Consider the following 23,774-nt stretch of genomic DNA (forward strand, 5'->3'; position numbering starts at 1 on the left):
TGTAATTGGTAAAGTCTGTGCATGGGGCCGGTAGCCAGTCATGGGATGGACAGTGGGTTGGTATATAATGAGAAGAGATGAGATGAGAAGAGTAGAGAAGGGGAGGGCAGACTGAGGTAGAATCATCCCCCCCGCCCCATCCCCTTCTGCGTGGCGTTATGAAGCTGATATAGATATACATTTTGTCAAGTGGAAGTATGAAGTAACACAACCACTCAAGTCTTTTCATGGTTTGGTGAGAAATGCTTCACAGTTCTGCCACTCACCTATTCATGCAGTATAAGTACTTTATCTATCATACACACATACACTCACTGTCCACACAGCCACCAGAGGAAGTTGGGTTTCAGTAACTTTCTCAAGGACATTGAATAGTGGAGACTAGGATTGAACCGCTGACCTTCTGGTAAGTGGACGACCAGCTCTCTCCTGAGCCCAAAAAAATTACACAAATGAGGTATCTTCTTCCATCAGCAGTCTAATGATTTTTCCCCTGTTCTACTAAACTCTGTTACACCAACCCTGCTCAGTATAGGTCAACAACCTCTTAACCTTAGTCTTTGAATGTATACCTTTTATACCTTCACAAAGATAATGATGTTGAGTCTATTTCCTCATCTCTCCATATAATGGATAGAGAAAAACATTTCCTGTCACTGTCTGTTCCATTAGTTATAGGATTTTGGGTCATTTTACAGAGATTTAGCTTGAATTCACAATTCACATCTCAAACCTGTACCAGCTGGTCAGCCCATAAATTCAGACTTGAGATTATTTCATCATTTGAATCACCTTCTTTTTTTAGTCGTGCATTTCAGTCAGTGTTTCATAAAGATCGCCCCTCCTTGCATAAACCCATGTCGTGCTGCTTTGGATGGTAAACACACTAACACACACACACACACACACACACACACACACACACACACACACTCACACACTGTCAAGAGCAACAAAGCGGATATACAAACCTATTCATGCCCTAGTCTTTTCATTCACAGTCCTCTTCTCAAGCACTTGTTCTCCTCTTATACTCCGCCACTCGTCTCTATGTCACTTAAATAATCTGCTGCTGTAAACGGATGTAACTGGAACACAATAAGAAAGAGGAAGAGGAGGAAGAGGAGGAGGAGGTGTGCTTCAGAAGACCAAAATAAAACAGATAAAAGCCTATTTGTGATAATTGAAATAGGGTTTGACGTGACATGGATGTTACATTCACAAAATTGTGTATTGAACATTGAAAATATAACAAATCATGTTCAATAAAGATGTGAGACCATGTTGACAGTTTGCAAAACCGAGCTTTGTCCAGTGGCATAACAAAACTAAAGCTGAATTACAAACCAAGCAAACCCCCAAAGCACAGTTAATTAGTTTCTATCCAAAAAAATGAATGTTTGTGAAAAGATTTTGTATGACTGAAACACAACTAATCACTAATGATGGCTTCTCAATCTTTTGTCTTCATGTCAAATGTCAAATGTCAAATTCTACTTTTAAGACCTTCATTGGTTGAGGTTTACATTGTTCTTTTCGTTTGTATTAAAGTTATAATCTGCATCATTTTGTTTCCTGTGTGACAAGGAATTAACACATGTAGACCTGTTGTGTTACTCTATCATAGGAGAACAATACGGCTGCAGCAAACAATCAATCATCTTCAAAACAACTATTAAGTCTAGGTATTAAGGACAATATTCAGATTTGTGAAGCTCGGACCAATGAATGTTTTACTGAAGACAATTTGAATAGAGTGGAAGCTTCTGACTCTAAAGATTGCTGTTATAGGTGTTACTTGATTGTTATCATTATGGCTGACGCCTTTTCTGTTGCCTATTTCCTTTTCCAGCTTGTGTACAAAATTGCAATCTACAATTTGAACTGCAGGTGTTTTAAACAGAAATATCCACAATAAATATTTTTTCCTAAGTGCAAATAAAATTGTTCAACCATTAGATATCAGGGAACTGTAAATTATAGTGGTACGAATGGGTCTATTGAACTGTATTAAACTGATGGAACTCCGAGCTCTCTGGATTTATTATTTTTAACTGTAATATATATTGATGTTTATCTGTGGAGCCAAAGACAACTTTCTATATCATGGACAATAAATTCTTACATAAACAAACCTATCTGGCAGAATTTATACCATTTGTAAGGCAACTATTCAGATAATCGTTTCAGTTTATGGTCTGTCATTGATGACCAATGGGCCGGAAGCTCATAAAACTTCATTTACTTCAGTGGTTTAAAACTTTTATTGACTGAAATGTTAAAAGGGATTTGGGAGTAGCTTATTATTTAGTTTTTCTGATTTCCAAAACATTCCCTCACAGTAGAAATAAATATAATACTGATTATAAAATCACACATATATACGTATATCACGTACCGCCATTTATATATCTTACATGCATGCATAAACACATACAAATTTAAAAAGAAAAATCAACAAAGGCAAACATGTCACATTTGCAGTCACGATCCAACAAGAAGGCTTTTACTGAAATAGAAATTGAAAGTAAAACAGTTAAATGGCTCAAACATCAACTTTGATCCTGTTTGTGCTGATTAAAACCCAGTAGAACTACATTTCCCGTCAGGCCCCCGTGACACCACCCGGCGACTGACGCTCGGCCAATCAAACCGCGGAGTTCTCCCATCTAGTTCCCTGATTGGCCAGTTTCGCACTGAACTTCCCACGATGCCTTGCTGCACCGCTTCGGAATTCAAATCTCGCGGACCAATCAGAGGGCGCAGCAACGAGCGAGGCAGCATTTTAAACTTGTCTCGGAGCCTGTTGTCAAAAGACGGGACGAGGAGACGCCGCAGCCACCGAGGGACGAGCCCCGCGACCACTTCCACCTCAAATCTCAGGTTTTTAAACCAATATTCGCCACATGTTCGATGCCGAGGCTGCTGTTTGAGTAACGTCCGCGTTTGCAGTCGGTTGAACGGGGGTTTTGATTTGAATTTAGCGGCGCACGGGAGCTAACTAGCTTCCTGGACCGAGCCAGCAACGATTCGAGCGGTTATCGACATTTAAACCGCTGCAGAGTTTTAATTTAGTTTTTTTTTTTTGCTTTTAAATACGCGGAAGAGAAGTTCAGTCCAAAATGAGCGCAGGTGTAGCGAAGCCGGCGAACCCGTCGGCCCACGTCGACCCTAAATCGGCTCCTCTGAAAGAGATCCCCGATGTGCTGGTGGACCCTCGCACCATGAAGCGGTACACGCGGGGCCGCTTCCTCGGCAAAGGGGGCTTCGCCAAGTGCTACGAAATCACGGACATGGAGACCAAGGAGGTCTTCGCCGGGAAGATCGTGCCCAAGTCCCTGATCCTGAAGCAGCACCAGCGGGAGAAGATGACGTCGGAGATCGCCATTCACAAGAGCCTCGACCACTCGAACATCGTGGGCTTCCAGGGCTTCTTCGAGAACGAGGACTTCGTGTTCGTGGTGCTGGAGATCTGCAGGAGACGGGTGAGTGGTCAGTGGAGGGACGAGGGGACTCGAACTGTCGATGGTGCACACCCGTGCTCCAACCGTTGTCACACGGGTTGTCTTCCGTTGTCCACCCTGTTCCAGGGGAGGCAGCGGAAGTCATGGGGAAAGGCAACGAAAAAATGAATCTGGGATGTTTTTAAATCATGCATGTGCCTTTAAGTTGACTTTTAGAGACAATCCTTTATTATTATCGACCTTTTTAACACTGACCCAATCTTCTGATTTGAATTCATTGTCCAGGCCTTTCACCATAATGCTTTTAAATCAAAGTTTCCCCCATAAATATTCCTTTTTATAGGGATAGTTCCCCCCAAAATGAATATCTACTCACCACTAGGTCCATTGAGCTGTGGGTGAAGTGTCCCCTCAACCCTTCTGGAGTCTCAGGGGTTAATAGTGTGGCAGCCAAATTCAGAACTATGGAAGTAAATGGTGACTACTTTTACAAACAAGCCCTGACATTCAAATTCCACTCAAACTAAGTCATGCACCATGTGTTTTTAAGCCTATATGAGGCTGATCGGCTCCCGAGGCTGATGACAGGTCATTGAGGTTAAAAACCCGGTGTAAAGGACTTACTGTCGAATCAAATTTGAATGTCGGGGCTTACGGACACTTTACCCACCCCTCCATTGGCAAAATGATGAGTGGATATTGAGTGAATCTAACTTTTTGGGTGAACTATCCCTTTAAAATCAATCTTGGAGTGTTTCCTCACACCCCTCGATTGCCTAGTTGATATTCCTGCTAATCCTAATTTCCCTTCCTCACATCAGTCCCTGTTGGAGCTGCACAAGCGCCGGAAGGCCGTGACCGAGCCGGAAGTTCGCTACTACATGACGCAGATGCTCAAAGGCGTCCACTACCTGCACGACAACAGAGTGATCCACAGAGACCTGAAACTGGGCAACATCTTCCTCAACGATGAAATGGAGGTCAAGATAGGTACGTTCTGCTGTTTGGTTTGCCCACGTTGAAACATGGCTGCCATTCTGGGACTAATTAGGGGGTATGGTGACAAAGTGATAAATACCAGAGACAACAACACACACTAACATACCCAGGAACACACCTGAGTTGAGTAATAAACAATAGGACACACCCATCATTCACAATCGACATCTACTACTTCCTGGATGAGTAGTTTCCACAGGCGGCTGGAGAAATGTATTAAACGCACACATGTACGATGTCAAAGGGGGGAAACGACATGAGTGTCTACTGGAAACACAGAAACTAAACCACTGCTTCTGTCCTTCCTCTCCAGGGGACTTCGGCCTGGCCACTAAGATCGAGTTCGATGGCGAGAGGAAGAAGACGTTGTGCGGAACGCCCAACTACATCGCACCAGAAGTGCTTTGTAAGAAGGGCCACAGCTACGAAGTGGACATCTGGTCGCTTGGATGTATATTGTAAGTTTGAAAATAAAATCACCCCCCCCCCCCAGGCGCAAGTGATTCAGTCAATTCAACCCCCCCCCCCCCCTTGTGTGTTTTCTCTCAGGTACACTTTGTTGGTGGGTAAACCCCCATTCGAGACGTCCTGTCTGAAGGAGACCTACAACCGCATCAAGAAGAACAACTACACCATCCCCTGGGTAAGCTGGACTGATGACTGCAGTCTGTTTTCACAGTTCTATCAAATATGTACTGTGTGTTAAACCCGAATCCTCTCTGCAGCACATCAACCCGGCCGCAGCTGCACTCATCAAGCGGATGCTGCACGCCGATCCCGCCCAGAGGCCGAACATCGCCGAGGTGATAGCCGACGAGTTCTTCACGTCCGGCTACGTTCCCACACGCCTGCCCACCACGTGCCTCACTGTCCCCCCCCGCTTCTCCATCGCCCCCTCCACGGCGACTGAGCTCAGCCAGAGACGTCCCCTGACGGCCATTAACAACAAGGGTAATGGTCCCAACAGTACACAGTCGATTGTGAATCCCCAAAGTAGCCCTCAGATTAAATATGTTGTACGAGTAAAGGAGGTTGAATCTCCTGAATAATGTGTTTAACTATTTTTTTCTCTCTTCAGCTGGATCAGAGAAGATGGACCCTAAAGACGAGCCCATGCAAAGGTAAGAGATGTTTGTACAACAGATGAATGATGAGTATTATTCAATCTGGGAACTACTCTTTAAATTAAATTAGTTTTCTCCAAATCTGTGGGAGGTTTGGACAGAAACTTGAACCAAGCTATCCACTTCCTCCTCGTTGGAGAATTGGATTTGTTTGGTTTCTGTCACATTGTCTCTTGGTAGTTGTGTTCGATTCACCACCACACGTATGGACCTGGTGTTTGTGTAGATGATGAACGTTTCTCTTTGTGTGCAGGGAGGCTGAGACGACACCAGAGTCCCACCTGAAGGACCTGCTGGTGCAGCTCAACACCATCATCGCTGCCAAACCCTCCGAGAAGGCCATCATACGCCAAGGTGAGCAGACACTTCACTTTCATGTGCAAACACTCGTTTCCATGTTGCACATCGCATTGGTTTATGTGAATCTGTTATTTTGTGTCAACAAGGATTTGTTCTATTTGTTTGTTTTATAGACGAGGCAGAGGATCCGGCCTGTATCCCCATCTTCTGGATCAGCAAGTGGGTCGACTACTCTGACAAATACGGATTAGGTGAGAATTGGTCTGACTTGACAGGCGTCTGCCACATAGATTCAAAATTCCAACATTTTACTTTTTATTCTTCAAGTTGAGCTGTTTTGGTAATTCACTTTATTTTCAGAGAACAATTCAAGCTTAAAATACAACACAAAGATTAAACCGTATAAATCAGCCATCATAAAAAACATGTGAGGAAAAAAAAGTATATCTAATAAATACAACCGAATAAAGACATGGTTATAAGATGAGATAAAACAAACCAGGCCTGTTCCCCCGTGTCACTAACCCTGATCTAAGATGAACCAGCAGGTTTGCTGAGCTTCTGTGGACAAAAGAATAAAAATCCAACATAATCTAAATGATGTCTGTGTAACCATGAACAATCTTAAAACTACAGACAGAAACATTTTGTCCTTGATCCATAAATCTGTAGATGCAACAGTCCTTTCTGCAAATTCACCACATCCCTGATCTGGATTGTTTGATCTGGATTCACGTGAGCAAGTCTTGTTTGTTGTAAAGAGACAACTTAAATACACACTGCCGGAAAACAAATGTATTATTCTCCTGTATTTGTATTTTAAATACAAATATCACATTTAGTACAAACCTCCGGTACAAATTTAAAAGTCAACATTTTTTAATTAAAAGATAATTGGCTTATAACTCTAGTTTTCAAAACTTGAATATCACTTGCCAGCAGCAACAGATGTTCTGCACCGACGGGCCCTCAGCAGAATTTAACACACTCACTTCAGTTTGCACACTCGTCCTCTTCTAGGCTGAAGCAATAATCTGTTATTTGTATATGTGTGTGTTTCAGGCTACCAGCTCTGTGACAACAGCGTGGGCGTGCTGTTCAACGACTACACTCGTCTGATCATGTACACCGACGGAGACAGTCTGCAGTACATTGACAAGACGGCGACCGAGTCCTACCTCAGCGTGCGCTCCTACCCCACGGCTCTCAACAAGAAGGTCAGGAGCCGACACTGACGATTTCAAAACATTTTTCTCTCAGGTTTTTATTTTCATGACACAATAGAGAAGATTCGGCAAATCACTTCACCGGTTTCATTTATTCACTCTTCTCGTAGATCACTTTGCTGAAATACTTCCGCAACTACATGAGCGAGCACCTGTTGAAGGCCGGAGCCAACATGGCGCGGCGGGAAGGGGACGAGCTGGCGCGGCTGCCGTATCTGTCCCTCTGGTTCCGAACGAAGAGCGCCATCGTCCTGCACCTGTCCAACGGCACCGTTCAGATCAACTTCTTCCAGGTGAGTGACCCTCATCCTCCTCCTCTTCTTCCTCCTCCTATCACTTATAGAAGTTTTAGTATTCCATCCACATTGATTCCCACGACTCATCCGTCTCATATTAGCTGTTGCATGCAGTTCTTGTCCCCCCTCCCTCATCTCATGCTGTTTCCATTGTCCCTCCTCCGCCAGGACCACACCAAGCTGATCCTGTGTCCGCTGATGGGGGCGGTGACGTACATCGACGAGAAGCGGGAGTTCCATACCTTCAAGCTGTCTCTGCTGCAGGAGTTCGGCTGCTGCAAGGAGCTGGCGAGCCGCATCCGCTACGCCAAGCTCATGGTGGAGAAACTGGCGGAGAGCAAACCCCCCATCGCCGCACATTAAAACCCCAGATGTCTTCAATCACCGACCACTTCTCCCAGTCTGGCGGCCGCACGCCGGACGGGACAGACTTAACTCCTCCTGTGTTTTATCCGTGGGTTGCAGTGTAATGATTTTATGTCGTCCTTGACGCCCCCTGACAATTATTCCCCCGGGTGTTTTGTACATGAAGAATTTATTCCAGTCTCTCAGCCACTGATTGTTCTACTTTTTTGTTTCCTTTTCTATTGTTAATAGAAAGTCACCTGATCTCATGATATCTTAACTCTCGATGAAGCTCACTCCTGACAAACACATTCCCACTGATGTAATCTGAGGGAGCCGGATCACTGACCCATCACAGGATCTGACCCATTTTAAGTGAGGCCATTAGGGAAAAGTTCAACGTTCAGGTTCGCCCGCTGTTCAAATTCATGTGTACATTGAAATGGTCGTCCGCCTTCTCCACTCTTCTTCTGGTTCGTTTGCGTTTGTTTGTGTATCTGTGACCCGACTGGACCGGTGTCTTCTGGGACTGAGACTCCGAGTGTGTGTGTGTGTTTGTGTGTGGATGGAAAAAGCTTCTGTGCTTTCGTCTGTTTTATCTGTGTTGTATGTCGAGAAATGGACCATGTCGAGTCTTCATCATGTACATCCTGTAGTTTTACTCCTTTTTTAAAAATATCTATTTTAAATGTATTCTTCTGAATCTGCATACATGTTGTAAAGATGGTTTAATTTTACCCAAGTTTAAATAAAGATGTTTTTTGAACAAGGTAAAATACTGTTCACGTTTACTGTTTTAATCTGCACATGGGATTTTGAAAACGCCGATCAACATTACTAGTTTGAAATACTGAAGTTTTACCCTTATCTTGAAATCAAGTTTGATTTAGTTAATCTGGAAGACTTGAGAAACGTAACTGATGTTTCCCCAAGTGGAAAGTTTAAGTGAACAAATGATGCAGTTTATTCTTGAGCAAACGTCTGGACATTTTGTTTTTAGTGTCTAAGATTATATTGCCTTGCTTTTGCATGTACCCACCATCTCTCACTGAGACTGGTTTACAGCATTGTGGTGTTTGAGTGGAAGATGGCTGCTCGGTGAACCAGGTACAGGGTTAAGATATTCTGCCAGTCCGAGGTAAATGGGTGAAGTGGAAAAGAACGTTGAGTTTAAACTGAAAGTTCTCCAGCGTCACAACTCTGAATCCAGTCGATTAATGTGACAGTTGGTGTCTCCTAGTGGACACAACGACCCATTACAGCCTGTCATAGTATTCAGTTGGACGCACCTTCACCAGTCAGACACCAGGTCTGTAGGGAACTGCCACCGTGTATCACTGATAAATAAAATGGTTCTAGATTATATAAAGTTATATTGAATCCAACATGATTATTTATGATTGACAGTAAAGGAAAAGCATTTCCTAACCATCAACCCAAATAAAATGTAAAATAACTGACAGTTTATAAAACCTAGTGGAGAAAATATATAAATATAGAGTTCACAGAAGTTTAATGTAAATTTTATATAAAAACAACTTTGGGAACATTTTTTTCTTTAAATATAACAAACAGTTTCAGTGACATAAAAAGTGAAACACACACGCACACACACAGTAAAGAGACATCCAGTGTTTCATACTGGTGTTTCAAAAACAATATTTCCAGAGGCTGGAGGAAAACAATCACTGCGTCTTTAGAGCTTCACTAACTGGCCCCTGACTTATGGGCTATATTCAGTTTACAGTACGTGAATCCTCATATCGTAGAACTGTGGCCCAAAGACTTTATAGTAACCGAATTGCTTGAACTTTGTCAAACTGAAATGTCTGTAAATGAAACCACAGACACACTTTGCATTAAACTCAGGACTGAATAGAATGAACACGTGTGTCTCTAAACCGACACCAGGTTAAAACCTATGACAACATTCAAACGGTGACATAAAGACTTCAGCGTTCAATAAAAGTCAATGCACGAGTCTATGTTTTGCTGTAGCAGTGTACAGTGACATCTCCTTTGTGATGGCCGGTCACCAGCGTGTCTGGCCCCCCCCAACGAGCCAGCTGCCAGCCCTCGCTCTCGGGGGCCCACACCATCCTGGAGGCCCCCGGACGCCCGAGCTCCCACACGCACACACAGCCGCTCTGACTCAGGCCCACCACGCTGGAGCGGTTGACATCGGCTTCACACAGTCTGCAGGACACACAGATGGGAGTGTGAGCTTCATGAATGTGTGCGAGTGCACAAACACACCACAGTTCCTCGACTCACCTGCCGGACCAGGCTTTGGGGGGAAACAGTCGAGTAGCCAGCGTTGATTTGCCCGTCAGAGGGTTAACAGCAACCAAGGAGAACAAGGCGTCCTTCTTCCTGTCCTCTTCGGAAAATATTTCATCTTTTGCTTTGGCCTCCATTCCTCCATCCTCCGGGGAGCTGAGCAGCTGATGCTGTAGCAGGACAAACAAAACTCCCTGTGCACAATAAAAACACCATTAACATACAGGAGTGAGACAATCTGAGCAGTGAGGTATTTGCTGTAGTAATCAGACATGCAAAGTGGACACACTCACACAGTGGGAGTATCCCCGGAGACAGGCTGTGTGCGACAAACTGTCTCCGAGGACGATGCTACGCAGCAGCTGGCCGCTCTTCAGATTCCTGAAACAAACAGACCATAGAAAACAACAGTAAACAGCAGCAGAGTGTTTGAGTCACAGCAGGAACGTGATCTCTCGCATTAGTTTATTAGTTACAGGTTTCTATCATCATCTCTTACTGTACATCCGAGTCTTTCTTACCAGACAAAGACACGTCCACCCTCATCTGTGCCAATCAGAGCATCGGAGAGTCCGTCCACTGGAGCGAGGGCCCCCACGCACACACCGGGAGACTCCAGAGGCTGAGAGCTCCACGCGCTGAGAGAGGAATTCAGATACTGAGGTTACACACGTCTGTAAATGGGAACGTTGGTGGTAGAGAATAAACACAACAGATCTGCGTTACCTGTGGTCGTCTGAGACGTTGAACACCCGCAGGGTCGAACCCATCGCTGAGTGGGAGGAGGTAACCACTCTGGACCCGGACACGCCTACAACGACCTGGACAACCCCCTCACACAGCAGCACCTGGGTGAGGCTGGAGCAGGAGAGCACCCTGTACACATGGACACATACACACAGATGAGTTTCATTACTGAAGCTCTGACAACTAAAGCAGCTGATTGATCCCATGAATCGTCCTTCTAAATAATAGCATATTGCTTTTATCTTCATTCTTAATAACAAATTTCAAGAATTCTAGAATTCCAAGTATCCGCCTTCTTATTCACAGTGTCTTGTAGGATTCTCTTTAACTCACCAATTCCCAAGATAAAACCGGTTGCACATTAAGCTTCTATAAATCTACTTTCATCTTGACTCTAGATGAATCTAAGTGAGAGTCCACTGAAGCTTGTGTCTAGAGTCTGATCGACTGGGTTGTATTCACCTCACTTCTCGGATTTCCAGCTGACCCAAAGTCACAAACATCAGGCCAGAGGCCTCGGGGACAGGAACCACATTGATCACCCGCTGTAAACAAACACAACAACAACTGATATGATACAACAAATGATCATTACATTATACCTGGTCTACAGCTTCCCAGCACTCTTCAATTAACATTCACTTCTATTTACTGCTTGTTATTGAAAAAACACACATTTTGTATCGTTGAGTTGGTTGAAAATAAACCTTTTTAGATCCGAATTGTTTGGAGGAAACATTATTTACATCCTTGTTTATTTGTCATTAAATGGTGGTCAGGACTCGACCAAGTGTTTCCTCAGTAAACACTCACGTAGTTGAAGGTCCAGGTGTGTGTTAAGCTCCAGTCAGATGCTGGAGTCTGACTCCACAGACACACCGCCCACTTCCCTGCTGCCGCTACACACAACCCACCCGAGGGTCCCGGCAGACAGCACGTGTCCACCAGACAGCCGCCTGCTGGGGCCTGAAGACACACACACACACAAAATACATGTTTACTTTAATCTAGAGTCGCACAACTGAAGCCAAACCATTCATTCTTAGTTAAGATGAGAGAAACGTTGTACCTTCAGAGTGTGTGTTATCACATGTTGCTCTGAGGTCTCCTCCATTCTCTCTCCCTCCTGCCCGCCTGTGCTTTGTGACTGGAGGCCGGATGCTGTGGCAAAGGTTGCTGGCTCAACGCTGGGATGACAATCTGCTCCCAGTTGTGATGAAGCCCTGTCCTGACTGGAGCGGGAGACTAGAGGCCGGCTGGGAGGGAGGGACGTTATGGACGGACAGGGAGACAGAGCCGGAGGAGAGAGAGTATGGGTTAGTGGGCTGTGAGGAGGAGGTAGGGTGAGAGCCGGGGCAGAGGGAGAGGAGGTCAGGCAGAGGCCGGCGGAAACAGGGCAGGGGGTGAGTCCCAGGGAGGGCAGCGTGGGGCTGGAGAGGAGGGCTGAGGAGGGCAGGTGAGGGGGTGCGAAGGGGCAGCTGGCTGAGGTCAGCGGAGGACTCAACAGCAACTGGGAGTGGACTCTGGGGCGTGGTGAAGACTTCTGACTGGTTCTTATCACTGATCTATCTCTGGGATGGCGGGTGGGGGGTTCGGAGGATTCCTCGGATGTCCGATGCGTCACAGGAGAGTCAGAGTCGTCACATGTCTGTGCAGCAGAGCGGCTGTTTGAAGCCTCCTCAGCTGATTCCTCTGGTGGACACTCAAAGCACAGAGTCTTGATGACTGCTCCGTCTTCTCTTCGGTGGTTTGTGGACGTCCGATCCTCCTCAGAACAAACTTCACCAGAACAATACACGTCTGTTTCTGATGCAGGCTGTTTTATTTTAAGTTCATTTGACGGCTCAACTACACAACCATACACTTTGCTTGCAGGACCGTCTGCACAGTTAATTTGAGGCTGAGGTTTGACACTGTCGTCTATAGATCTGTGTGTGTTGCTCCGGCTGTGAGTATCCACAGTATCCTGAGTTTTACTGTCATCTTCACAGACAGCAGGACTTTCTTGAGCCACCGACACAGTTTCTGTCGAGCTGATGTGAGTCTTTGCACCAAGGTTTTCAGTCTGTTGTTCTCCAGGGGGTTCTGTTTTATCTGGGTTGGATAAATCTTCAGCTAAGGACTCATCTCTAAGCTTGGAATCTGTCTGCGGGTTTAGGACGTCCACACACGCCGGGTTTTCTTCCATTGAAACGGTCGGGGTGAGGCTGAGTGGGAGAGAAAGTGGCACCACTGGGTCACTGGTGTAGCAAGGGTAAGAGCGAGGGAGGCGGCTGCGAGTGTTGTAAGAGGGGGAGGTGAAAAGTTCAACTCCTGATTCCACAGCGACCTGCCGGAGCTTGTGTAGCTTCAGAGACGCAAACTGGTCATCAGGGAGATGAAAGTCTTGGTGCATGTCGAAGGTCATGAGGTTGTTGAACAGTGAACCGGTGGATGGAGACGGGAGAGGAAAGAGGGAAGTCTGGGAGAGTGGAGAGGAAGGTAGGAGGAGAGATCGCCAGCTGGATGCACCTACAGGACAGGAGGTGGAGAAAACAGATATTAAATGATGCAGAAAGATAAATACTTACTTAATGACTGAAAGCAGATTTGATGAGGCCTTTTAATCATCAACCATCCCAATAAGGTAGTAAAACCCACACTGAAATTATCCAGTACCATCTGTGCCTCATGCTAATATTACGCTTTTATTTATGCTTTGTAAAATCACATTAGTTTATTTGTCAAACCAATAGAGGAACACAATGGATGAAATAATTCATTCTCGGGATCATGTCTAGTATAACTTACTGAGACACAACTCCAAGTGACTGTCGCTTTATTCTGATGAGCACAATCATATTTCCACCGCTGTCTTTTAGTTTGAAAATCCAGTTAAATCCACATCTTGTGTACAGACACTATGCTGTGTAAGACATGTGATTCTATGTCCTAATCTGATACCACATCTTTATCAGGGGGTGCCAACAGTTTGTAATTTCGTTGAGGTCAGTGTATCATGAGCTGTGGATACACTGGGATGGCACTTGGTTGTAGATAAATTGGAATAAAGGAGGGTAGAGTTGAAAATCAAGATAACACCGCCCTTTAGCTTGATGTAATAACACATTACAAATACATTTAATTAATATATTCATATTCATATTAGCAAGATAGACCTGAAAACCTTCTTTTAATTTTTCCATCTCCAACGTTCACACACACACACACACAGAGTCACCATATGAGACTTACCTCTACCCTGTGAGGGCGTGTTGTTCATCAGGAACATGGGATAGATCCTGTGCAGGTGTCTGGAAGCAGGACTACACTGAGCTCCGTTAACCCCGGGGGGGGGCTGGGTCCCCGTGTGGCAGGTGGTCACAGGCTGGTCGTTGTCTGACAGAAGATCAGGTTCGTGAGGAGTGAGACAAGGCTTCAGTCCATCAGGGGCACGGAGCGATGGGGGGGAGGAGGAGAGCGGGGTGAGGGTGGGTTGAGGATCCTCGGAGGTTTCCATCTGAACGATGTCTAAACACTTAATAGATCTTGGAGTTTGACTTCTCCCTCTGCCCCGGCCTCTTCTCCTGCCCCCCCTCCTCCTCCCGGCTCCTGGATGAGTAGCGCTGACTGCAGGTGATGAAGATGTATCCACGCCGTTCTGACTTTTACTTGAAATGTCACTGGACCTCTGGCTGTTAGCAGAAAGCTCAGCAGATGTGTCCACAGTAAACACATGTGAAGACTGATGAGGATCTATAGATGCATTTGTCAGAGAGGAGAAATCTTCCTGTGGGTTTAGATCTGAACACTCCTTGGTGTGTGTGTGTCTGTTCGATCCTCTGCCCTGTCCCTGTCCCCGTCCCCGTCCTCGGCGTGGTCTTACCGCTTTCAGCTGCGACAGGAGGACGGCCTTCATGTCAGGTTGACTCTGCGAGGACGACATACGCCTTGTGGTCCGGACATAGTACTCCACTGGGAAAAGTAGTCCTTCCACTAGAGTGCAGGAGTCCAAGACACTCTTTTCTTCTTTTATTTCGATACTGTCATTGTGGATTTTTTCAGTTTCTATTTTCCCAGTTGTAGTTTCTTCCATGTTTTTATGATGGTTAACTACAGAACGTGTTGCTTCTCTACTATTCTCACCACTGTCTCCCTCCTCTCTTTCTCCATTTGATGTTCGATCTCGTCCCTTTTCTTCACTTTGTCCAGCAGAGTTCTGACATTGAAGCAGCAAAGAAGTCGACTCTGATTCTTCTGTCCCATCAGTAGTCGCCTCGTTTTCTTTTTCCCTTTGTTCATCATCTTCTCTTATCTCCTTTCCCTCCGTATCCCCTGTTTCAGTGTGTGCATGTGTTTTCCAGTGTGTTAGCAGCAGAGACGGAGAATCGGATTCTGAAGAAGAAAATAACTGGTCACTTTCATTCACCACCTCGGACTCTTCGGACTTGATTTTCACTGCCTCTACAGAATGGATTTTTTCCTCCCCTGCTATTGTTCTGACCCTCTCCAGCTGGTCACTCTGCTCCTGCACCTCCTCCCTGTCGTCAGTGATCCTGCAAACCTCCGCGCTCCTCCTCTCCCAGAGCAGGCGGCTGCGGCGAGACCTGAGGCGCAGGGCGGGACTGGATCTGTGACCTCTGACTGCATCGTGGCTGGGATCTGGCGTATGTGGGCAATCAGCATCAGAGGGAAGCAGGAACCTGATCACCTGGCTCCTCCGCAAGTTGTCAGAATCTGCTGGACCTGGAAGACATTAAAAAATCTGTGAATGTTTGATTTGCACGTTTATCATAGGCAAAACATTGTCTGCTTCTCGGATAAATGACCATGTAACCTCAAACAAACTACAAGATATTTTCTGTTTTGGGATGGACATGCAATCAATGCATGAAAACTGCAGCATGTACACACACATATATGTACACCATGAATCTGTTCTTTGCAGATGATTGGGACGGACTCACCTTCAGTGTCTCCTGGGCACTGAACTTTCTCTGGGGTTGTTGCATGGGGGGCGTTCAGTGTCCCTGGACTGAGACTTGGTTTGGACGTCTCCACTGGGACCCTCTGGTCCTGGAGGTTCTCCTGTGAGATTCTGCTCCTCACATGTCGCCGCACTCCTTCCAGACGCTCTGCTCTCTGTGAACAGATCCATAAGGCCCATGAGGATGAAGAGTTTCTACAAGTGACTCGTGAAAAAGTAAAAGGTAAAAGAGACTGACCTGTAGTCGCTGGGCTGTTCTGAGATATTCCTTTTTCAACAGGGCCAACTTCCTACGGAGCTGAGAGGAGAAATGTTCAAGTTAACTTTATACAGCGTGAATGATGCAGGAACAATGTTAATATATGTTTATATTTAACCTTTTAAAAGTTTACTTTCTCAACTCAAGGTATATACGCTGTATTTAGGTATTATTGACCTTTCTTCTTATGATAATAATAAATGATTATACTGGAAAATCTTTGAGGCTCGATTACATTTCTTTGTCAGAGGAATCGTTGCCTATCTTTTCATATATATCGGTATCTGAGAAGTTTAACTTCCTAATGACGTTATCGACCCCAGGATAATATTGATCAGGCCATTATGCACATATTGTACATATTTAATATTTGATTTGATATATTTTGTAAATCTTATAAGCCTATATTTCAAATCTTGCACGGAGCTATTGGAAAAACAAACACAATTTCCCCCCCTGGGATCAATAAAGTATTTCTGATTCTGATTCTTTACCAATAACATAATATCATATGCTGAAATGAGCCACTGTGCATAATGAAACTTTCCCTTAATCTCCTTTTAGCGTCATGACTGTTAAACTTTTGACTTTATAAGCACAAGTTTGACTTCAGTTGTTTTGAGTGTTGTGTATCTTCTGCTCCAACAAACAGTGACTGAGTGTTACCTTCTCTTTATCATCACAGTGCAGTGTGGTCCTCAGCTGCTCCTCCACATCACGACTCTCCATCCTGCTCACACAACCCGGATACACACACATACACACACATACACACACAGTTACACACACAGTTACACACACACACACACACACACACACACACACACACACACACACACACACACACACACACACACACACACACACACACACACACACACACACACACACACACACACACACACACACACACACACACACACACGTAGCTAGCATCAGTTAGCGTTATGGATCTATATGAACGATCCCCTGTTGTTATAAGAGGAGTTAGCTCATCTGATCCACAGAGCTAACAGGTCCAACACAACTTTAAAGGACAGGACCAGCTAAGTTAAGGCTGAAGATCGAGAGTGAACAATTACACACACACTTCCGCTGCTTTGTGGAAGTAACACTAAAGTTAATACACACACTGATTTTGTTGTTGTCTAGGGTTGAAGTCGCTCTTACTCTCACGCCGCTGTTTCCTCCATGAGTGTGTTTTCATGTTCGATCATCCCGGCTATTGATTAACCTCTGGTTTCCCGCGACCACGGCGGCAGACCGGAGTAGTGGAGCTCAGAGACATCTATGAGCCGCAGGAAGCAGGTAAATTAAAATCCCTTTAACTCTTTAAAATGTCGTTAAAACATCTTAAATCACTCCCAGGCTGCTCCACCCGTTGAAGACACTCGGTGCAGACACAGTGAAATCTGATAAATGTGTTTTAGAAGGGTCATATTTGAGTATTTTATTGTTTTATGCTTACACCTGTAGCACAAACCAAAACAAGCTAACTTTAGCTAGTCACAATACAGAAGATTAAACAGTGACAGTTATATAATAATTTATAAAGCAAAAACCTTTTTAGACAAAATCTTTCAACAACTCAAATAATAATAAAATACATTTTGTGTTCATCGTTCATTCATTCATTATTTGTATTTATACCGAACATGAAATACAAGAAGTGCAGAAGTGCAATAGATTCTGATCAGCCCTAGAAAAATCCAATATTAATCAGACTATAATGTGGAAACAATGTAAAGTAAGAGTGGAGAGAAAGAAACAGAAAGACAAGACATTTGCTGAAAGCTCTCAGAAGCTCTAACACAACTCCTGGATGGTATAAATTACACATTTTAATGCCAAATAAAGTGTGTTCCAATTCACTGACAGTATTTCAAAAGTATCTCAATAGATGCAGTTACATAGGGTACAATAACACAAATTGAAGCTGAGTTTAGAACAGTTTGAAATGTGAATTTATCTGAGAATGATTTGAATAAAATAATGAAATCAGGGAACAGTATATTATATCATAAGTGCAAATATTTATTTTGGCACTCTGGGTAGGCTAGAATACGTTTTAACACTGTTATGCTATTTTAACTAATTGGACTTAGGTTTGATATCGCTTAAGTTTTACACATACACAAGAACATAGATAGGACTATCCATTACAATACATATTGCACAAAGTGTGTCATTCTTTCTTTGTGACTATTTGACTTCTGCTACATGACTTTGGACAGGTACTCAGTAAGAGCTACACACATTTTTCTTGATCCCCTGACAATCAAGGACGAGGTAGAATGCTGTTTTCATTCTGGTCTACAAACTCATTGTGTTTGTATCATAGACTGTAACTAAATTTTGATGGTGCGTCTCCACTTCCTCTTGTTATACAAATAAGTCAAAGTACTTTACTTATACTTTTTAGTTTGGCCCATGTCCCATCCACTGTCATGGAAGAAGCAGGGTTTATGACCTAGGCTGCAGCTAGCCACTGGGGGCTGATGAAGATTATTTGACCTCACTTTTTGCTGAGCTGTCATGTCGTCCATCTTTATATGCAGTTATATTCACAGCTGTACACAGATATCAAGCTTCTAGTTTGGTGAGATGGTTCTGCTCCTCAGACATCCGCAGGTGAGGTACTTCATTGCCGTCATGCTGACGTGCATGAGAGTGCCCATGTTGAAGAGCATGTGGTAGAAGGCATGGACAGACAGCCCTCCGGTTTCATCAGCGTATTTCAGCGCTACGATGGGGGTGTACATCGGGTTGGTCAGGTTACGGAAACGGGGGCTACTCGCCTCGATCACTTTCTTGGTGCACTGTGGACAAAGAAAGGATTTGCAGTCAGACTTACAGGATTAATCACAGCCGCAGACAAACAGATAAAAGCCCAGTGAGGCTGAGCAGCTTGAGAACTTACTCTGGCGACGTCATCGGGCGTTTGTCCCAGTAACTCAAAGATGTCGATGGACGAAGGAAGGTAGACGTCCTTGAAGTAATGCACCGTGTCAGCATCAGCTCCAGGACACTCACTCTGTTTCACCTCCTGAATCATCTTCGCCTCAAACTCTGTGTGTACGGGACCCGGCTCAATCAAGGACAGTCTGAGGAAAGAGACGTTGGAGTTATTAACTATTTAATCTGGACAGGCTGACGTTTGGTAATGATGCTAACACCAGAATCCACTTTCTGATTGTGTCTTATCAGCCACAACTCCACTACCAGCGATGGATGCAAAACCTTGTTTACACTTCCTGTCAAACCAGCTGAAAATAGAAAATTCTTTGATAAATCCTGTGAAGAGTGCCTTTCTTAAGAAGTCAAAGAACTCAGAAAACAATTGATTGTCCATTTTGCTGATGGACGAAGCATTAGTGGGACTCACGTGACTTTAAACTTCAGGAGCTGCACGGCCAAGCTCTCACAGAATCCCTCCATGGCGAACTTGGAAGCTGCGTACACGTCATTAAACACCACACCTGCAGAGGCAGAATACACGTTTGTATAGACAACATGGAGGAAGAGCTGCTGTGGTACTCCATTAGTCATTCTTCACCTCCGCCCACTCCTCCATCTGTCCATCATCCACTGAAGCAGACACACTCCCTGTACCCTGTAACGCCTTGCCCCACTCCTCCTCCTCTCCCTCCCCTCATCCCGTCCCACCTCTGTTTCTGTTCACCTTGCAGCCCCATCACGCTGCTGACCACGATGATGTGTCCCCCTCTTCTTTTCTTCATGTCGGGCATCACCTCCTTTATCATGCGGATCACTCCGAAGACATTGGTCTCAAACACTTTCTTCATCTCTTCGATGGGGATGCTCTCAATGGGACCCACCAGGCCGATACCTGCATTATTGACTGGGGGTAGGGAGAAGAAGAAGGGCAGGGAATAAAAGAAGATGAAGAGCGGGTGTAATCAGTATCAACAGTCCTTGGTACAGCCTGATGCCTTCACTTGTACTTACTCAGGACATCCACGTGTCGGTCTTTGATCCCATTAATACACTGTTTGACCGACTCGTCGCTGCAGACGTCCAGAACAGCCAGAGAGAGAGTTTTCCCGTACGCATCCCCGGCAGCTTCCAGCAGCTTATCTTTACGTTTCAGATCACGCATCGTGGCGACGACTGCGGGAGGACAAGGGGAGAAACTTACTGAGTAGCTGAAGAGTTTGCCAGGGATAATTTTAAATGCACTTATTATATAATATTGTTTTGACATATGTTGTCTCTTGATCTGTTCCTGTCAGGCCTGTAACAACAGCTGAGCTGACAGACAAATGGAGGATAAAATTATGTATATTAATGAGCTTTGAATAAAGGTTAATGAACTGAAGTCCAACAGTGATTTCTTTTAAGTTTTCTCAAAAAGGTCTTCTTTCTAAAAACCCCAAAACTATTTTGTGTATCCTAAACGAGTATATAATGTAGTGGTCGGTCAGAATTTAACACCTCGTCAGACTAAGATAATATAATAATGTAAATTGTTTTAGGACCCTGAGTTGTTCGTTTTATATTATTTTATTTGTAAATTGATTCCCATTTGGCTTAGCAAAAGTTGTTACATGATGTTTTCACTGCAGTTTGTTTGTCTAATCATAAGGAAGATTATTCAAAATAAAGCGAATTGCAAAAGGAAAAAATAACATAAATATGAATTTAAAAGAAAGTAGAAGATTGATAGAATCTAAACAATAAAAGCTGTTTGCCAATACTCGTGAGTATTGAGTTTCCATGGGCAGCTTCCAAGTGTGAGTTTGTGGATTGATAAAACACTAGCCTTTTCCCTTCAGGCTGCTGCTGCTGCTTTAAATAGACATGTAATTAGAAGTCATGCCCACATATATGAAGTCAATAAAGACAATATCTGCTGTGTCAAATCTGGCTCACGAACCCAGGCTGCATGGGGGCTAATGTACACACATATTGTGTTGTGTTAGTAGATTCAAGCAAGTATCTAGAACTTGAATTAAGAAAACAAACATATTTTTGAGTACAATGTAAACACAAGCGCAAATCTCTTCTGTAATGTTCATAAATGCTGATACCGTTATGTCTGTATAGGGCTAACATCGGGTGATATGTAAGTGTGGCTCAAGTTTAGGTTAAGACGCCTTAATATAGACTGTGTTGAAAATAGTCCTGTTAAAGAAACCAGTTTACATCAGCCTTCCCGTCTTGTCACCCGCCTGCTCCAGGAATAGCCCAGGACTAGGCCACGATAAGCCGAACCAGGGCTGTGCCGTGGCTCTAGCTATTGTCTGGTGTCTTAAGAGGGACAGAAGGTTAAGTTTGGATCAGGGTCATAACTTTGTTTACGTGCTTGAGAAGTTCACTTCAGACCTCAGTGACTCTACAACACCCAGGAATCCAGAAGAGTTTATCGATATCTCGTAAGGGAAATTCAATTTGACAATTTCTGTTATATATGTGCATTATGTGCATAGCTGCCATTTTTACCATGATAATCAACATGCCCTCCACTCGTGTCTGTAGAGATTTGTCAACTGTGTTTTTGCTAATTTAAGCTTCTTAAATGAATAAGATGTTCTTTTGTTAATGTATGCTGTAAAGAATAAAACAGAAGATAAAATCTATTAAATGTAAACAAAGCCATATTTACAGAATGGGGCTCCTGCCATTGCTGTTTTTTATTTTGTGTTGGGAAACATAAACATATGTTGTTACCCTGAATACATATCACATGAATTGGAGTTTTGCCTTTTTATATTAAAGATAAATCTACTTTGAAATGGACTTTAAGTAACAGATGCGAAGTCTCTGCGGTAAATCTTTGCAAATGGTCTTTTGATATAAACTCTATTTGTGAGTGATGAAAGCTGCTTCCTGTCTCCCAGGCATATGTTTCTCATGAAGTTTCTCTCATTAGAAAATCTGTATTCCAGACCTTAGATATTGTTGTATGACACAATCTGAGGCTAATTGTCTGCAGGTGTCTAGAGTTGTGTAACTGTAGTAGTGCCTTGGCAAATTCTGCTAAACTAGAAAATTGCGCATTAGAAGTGATGTCGAAGTTACAGACTTTTAAAAAATCCTTAAAGTTATGAGGCAGTTTGATCGGTTATGATGAATTTAGGATTTATCGTTTCCTGTGAAAATTCCACATGTTAATCAGATGGCCTCACATATTTGTTCTTGCAAGTTTTTGAAGAAAAACAACCGTAAAGCCCAAAAAGTTGAAGTTATCACTCAATTCCTGATGCAAAGCATAATTTGCCCTAAGTACTTGACAGTTGTGTGAGCTTTCCTATGAGGTCAGTCAGTCATTATTGCACCTTGACCCCTCTGAAGAGATAACAGCGACCTCCCTGTAGAAAGAGGAAATGTCTGGAGCTTCCTCTTCAACTGTCAGTCGAGAACGGAGCCTTTCATTTGCTCCAGAGTCTCCATTCAAAATTGAATTCCAGTTCATTTCCTCTGTTCTGTCCTAACTTCTAACGTGTTTCTGATTTTAAATATGTATGCTACTGTAATTCAGTCATAATTTGTAGGAAACAGTGGCTTTAACATGCATAATCGTGCAGATGTAATACTCTTATGCAAGCTACTCCCCAGTTATATATTTATATTCTCTGCGTATCTTTGCAATATACGTGTAACACACACACACACACACACACATTGTACCCACCGTGATAACGCTTCTGTTCGTCCTTTGCCAGCATCACAGCCATCCTCAGGCCGATTCCAGAGGAGCAGCCGGTGATCAGCACCACTTTCTGTCCGGGGCTCGCCATGGCTCCGCTGCCTCTCCGCTCTGCTCTGGCCTCACTGAGCTTCAGGCTGAAGAGCTGCAGCTCTGCAGGATGAGCCACTATAAGAGGTGAGAGTCAGTGTAAGAGGATCAGGGAGGCAGAGACAGAGAGGGTCACATGGACAGGGCGCACAGCCACAGCCCAGAGGAGATTATCTAACAGGTCCTGTGGCTGTCAACTCATCTGCTACATCATTTCTTTGTTTTGTGACCCAAAAATATCATTCAGATATAACTACAGAACCTGATAAACCTGTTTGATTATCTTTTGTTTTTGTCTCAACATTTAACTACAAAGTGTCAAGAACAAATACATTTGAAGCAAAGTCAGCCTATGTAAGCCCCTGAACAGACGTTTGGCGCCACCCAGTGGTCAACAGGATTACTTCTTCAAATGAGTCCCCTTGACGTACTGTACGACTGGGTTTCCTTCCTCTGCTCTTCCAAGCCAACACACATCTGGCTTCATTACACGCATGACGATGCATGAGGATGTATTTTTTTCTTCCTCATATTTGTCCGGGTGAGAGTCGTAAAGTTATAATTATGTTCAGGGAACAGATGAAAGAAACGCTACAGTCTTGACAACACATGATTACAACATCTCTCAGTCTTTCAGTCTTTTACACATGCATGCAAACACACACACACACACACACAAACGCATGTACACACTTGAAAGCAGCAGTGCAGCTGACAGTCATAAGTTACATGAACCTGGAGGTACCACCACTGGAAATATGTCTGGAATCCATTTTCCTCACGTTCTTAAACACAGAGTCAGTACCTAGGGCTGCCTTGATGCAATTAACTCCTAGTTCTACTGTTACTGAAATGTAAACTCCTGCTAATCACTGCACAACACATTTATAAGAATCTTAAAACATATGATCTACATTTTTCCCACCTCAACTAACGTTAGACCGAGTCTCTCCTCGTCTAGAGTCTGGTATCAAACTGAAGAACATTATTCTTTCCTAATACTCATTG

General features: G+C 44.0%; 3 protein-coding genes across 3 annotated transcripts; 1 reads left to right on the forward strand and 2 right to left on the reverse strand.

Annotated features, from left to right (window-relative positions):
• Positions 1 to 2,786: 2,786 nt before the first annotated feature.
• plk1 (polo-like kinase 1 (Drosophila)) lies at positions 2,787 to 8,448 on the forward strand. The gene is made up of 11 exons (XM_062388988.1): positions 2,787 to 3,485; positions 4,286 to 4,454; positions 4,777 to 4,921; positions 5,013 to 5,106; positions 5,189 to 5,414; positions 5,542 to 5,584; positions 5,841 to 5,941; positions 6,061 to 6,138; positions 6,950 to 7,104; positions 7,224 to 7,406; positions 7,578 to 8,448. The coding sequence occupies exons 1-11, from the start codon at positions 3,123 to 3,125 to the stop codon at positions 7,770 to 7,772; spliced, it is 1,752 nt and encodes a 583-aa protein (XP_062244972.1). The 5' UTR covers positions 2,787 to 3,122; the 3' UTR covers positions 7,773 to 8,448.
• Positions 8,449 to 9,261: 813 nt separating this feature from the next.
• On the reverse strand, positions 9,262 to 17,212 carry palb2 (partner and localizer of BRCA2). The gene is made up of 13 exons (XM_062388921.1): positions 17,177 to 17,212; positions 16,673 to 16,736; positions 15,986 to 16,045; positions 15,728 to 15,902; positions 14,016 to 15,506; positions 11,851 to 13,292; positions 11,595 to 11,747; positions 11,244 to 11,326; positions 10,761 to 10,910; positions 10,556 to 10,672; positions 10,328 to 10,415; positions 10,029 to 10,228; positions 9,262 to 9,950 (listed from the first exon to the last, which is right to left on the reverse strand). The coding sequence occupies exons 2-13, from the start codon at positions 16,733 to 16,735 to the stop codon at positions 9,737 to 9,739; spliced, it is 4,236 nt and encodes a 1,411-aa protein (XP_062244905.1). The 5' UTR covers position 16,736; positions 17,177 to 17,212; the 3' UTR covers positions 9,262 to 9,736.
• Positions 17,213 to 17,461: 249 nt separating this feature from the next.
• Positions 17,462 to 22,844, reverse strand: LOC133953248 (retinol dehydrogenase 8-like). The gene is made up of 6 exons (XM_062387065.1): positions 22,662 to 22,844; positions 19,976 to 20,137; positions 19,689 to 19,868; positions 19,392 to 19,485; positions 18,927 to 19,110; positions 17,462 to 18,825 (listed from the first exon to the last, which is right to left on the reverse strand). The coding sequence occupies exons 1-6, from the start codon at positions 22,765 to 22,767 to the stop codon at positions 18,598 to 18,600; spliced, it is 954 nt and encodes a 317-aa protein (XP_062243049.1). The 5' UTR covers positions 22,768 to 22,844; the 3' UTR covers positions 17,462 to 18,597.
• Between the last annotated feature and the right edge of the window lie 930 nt (positions 22,845 to 23,774).

Source organism: Platichthys flesus, chromosome 5 (genome assembly GCF_949316205.1).
Source record: "Platichthys flesus chromosome 5, fPlaFle2.1, whole genome shotgun sequence".
Lineage (NCBI taxonomy): Eukaryota > Metazoa > Chordata > Actinopteri > Pleuronectiformes > Pleuronectidae > Platichthys > Platichthys flesus.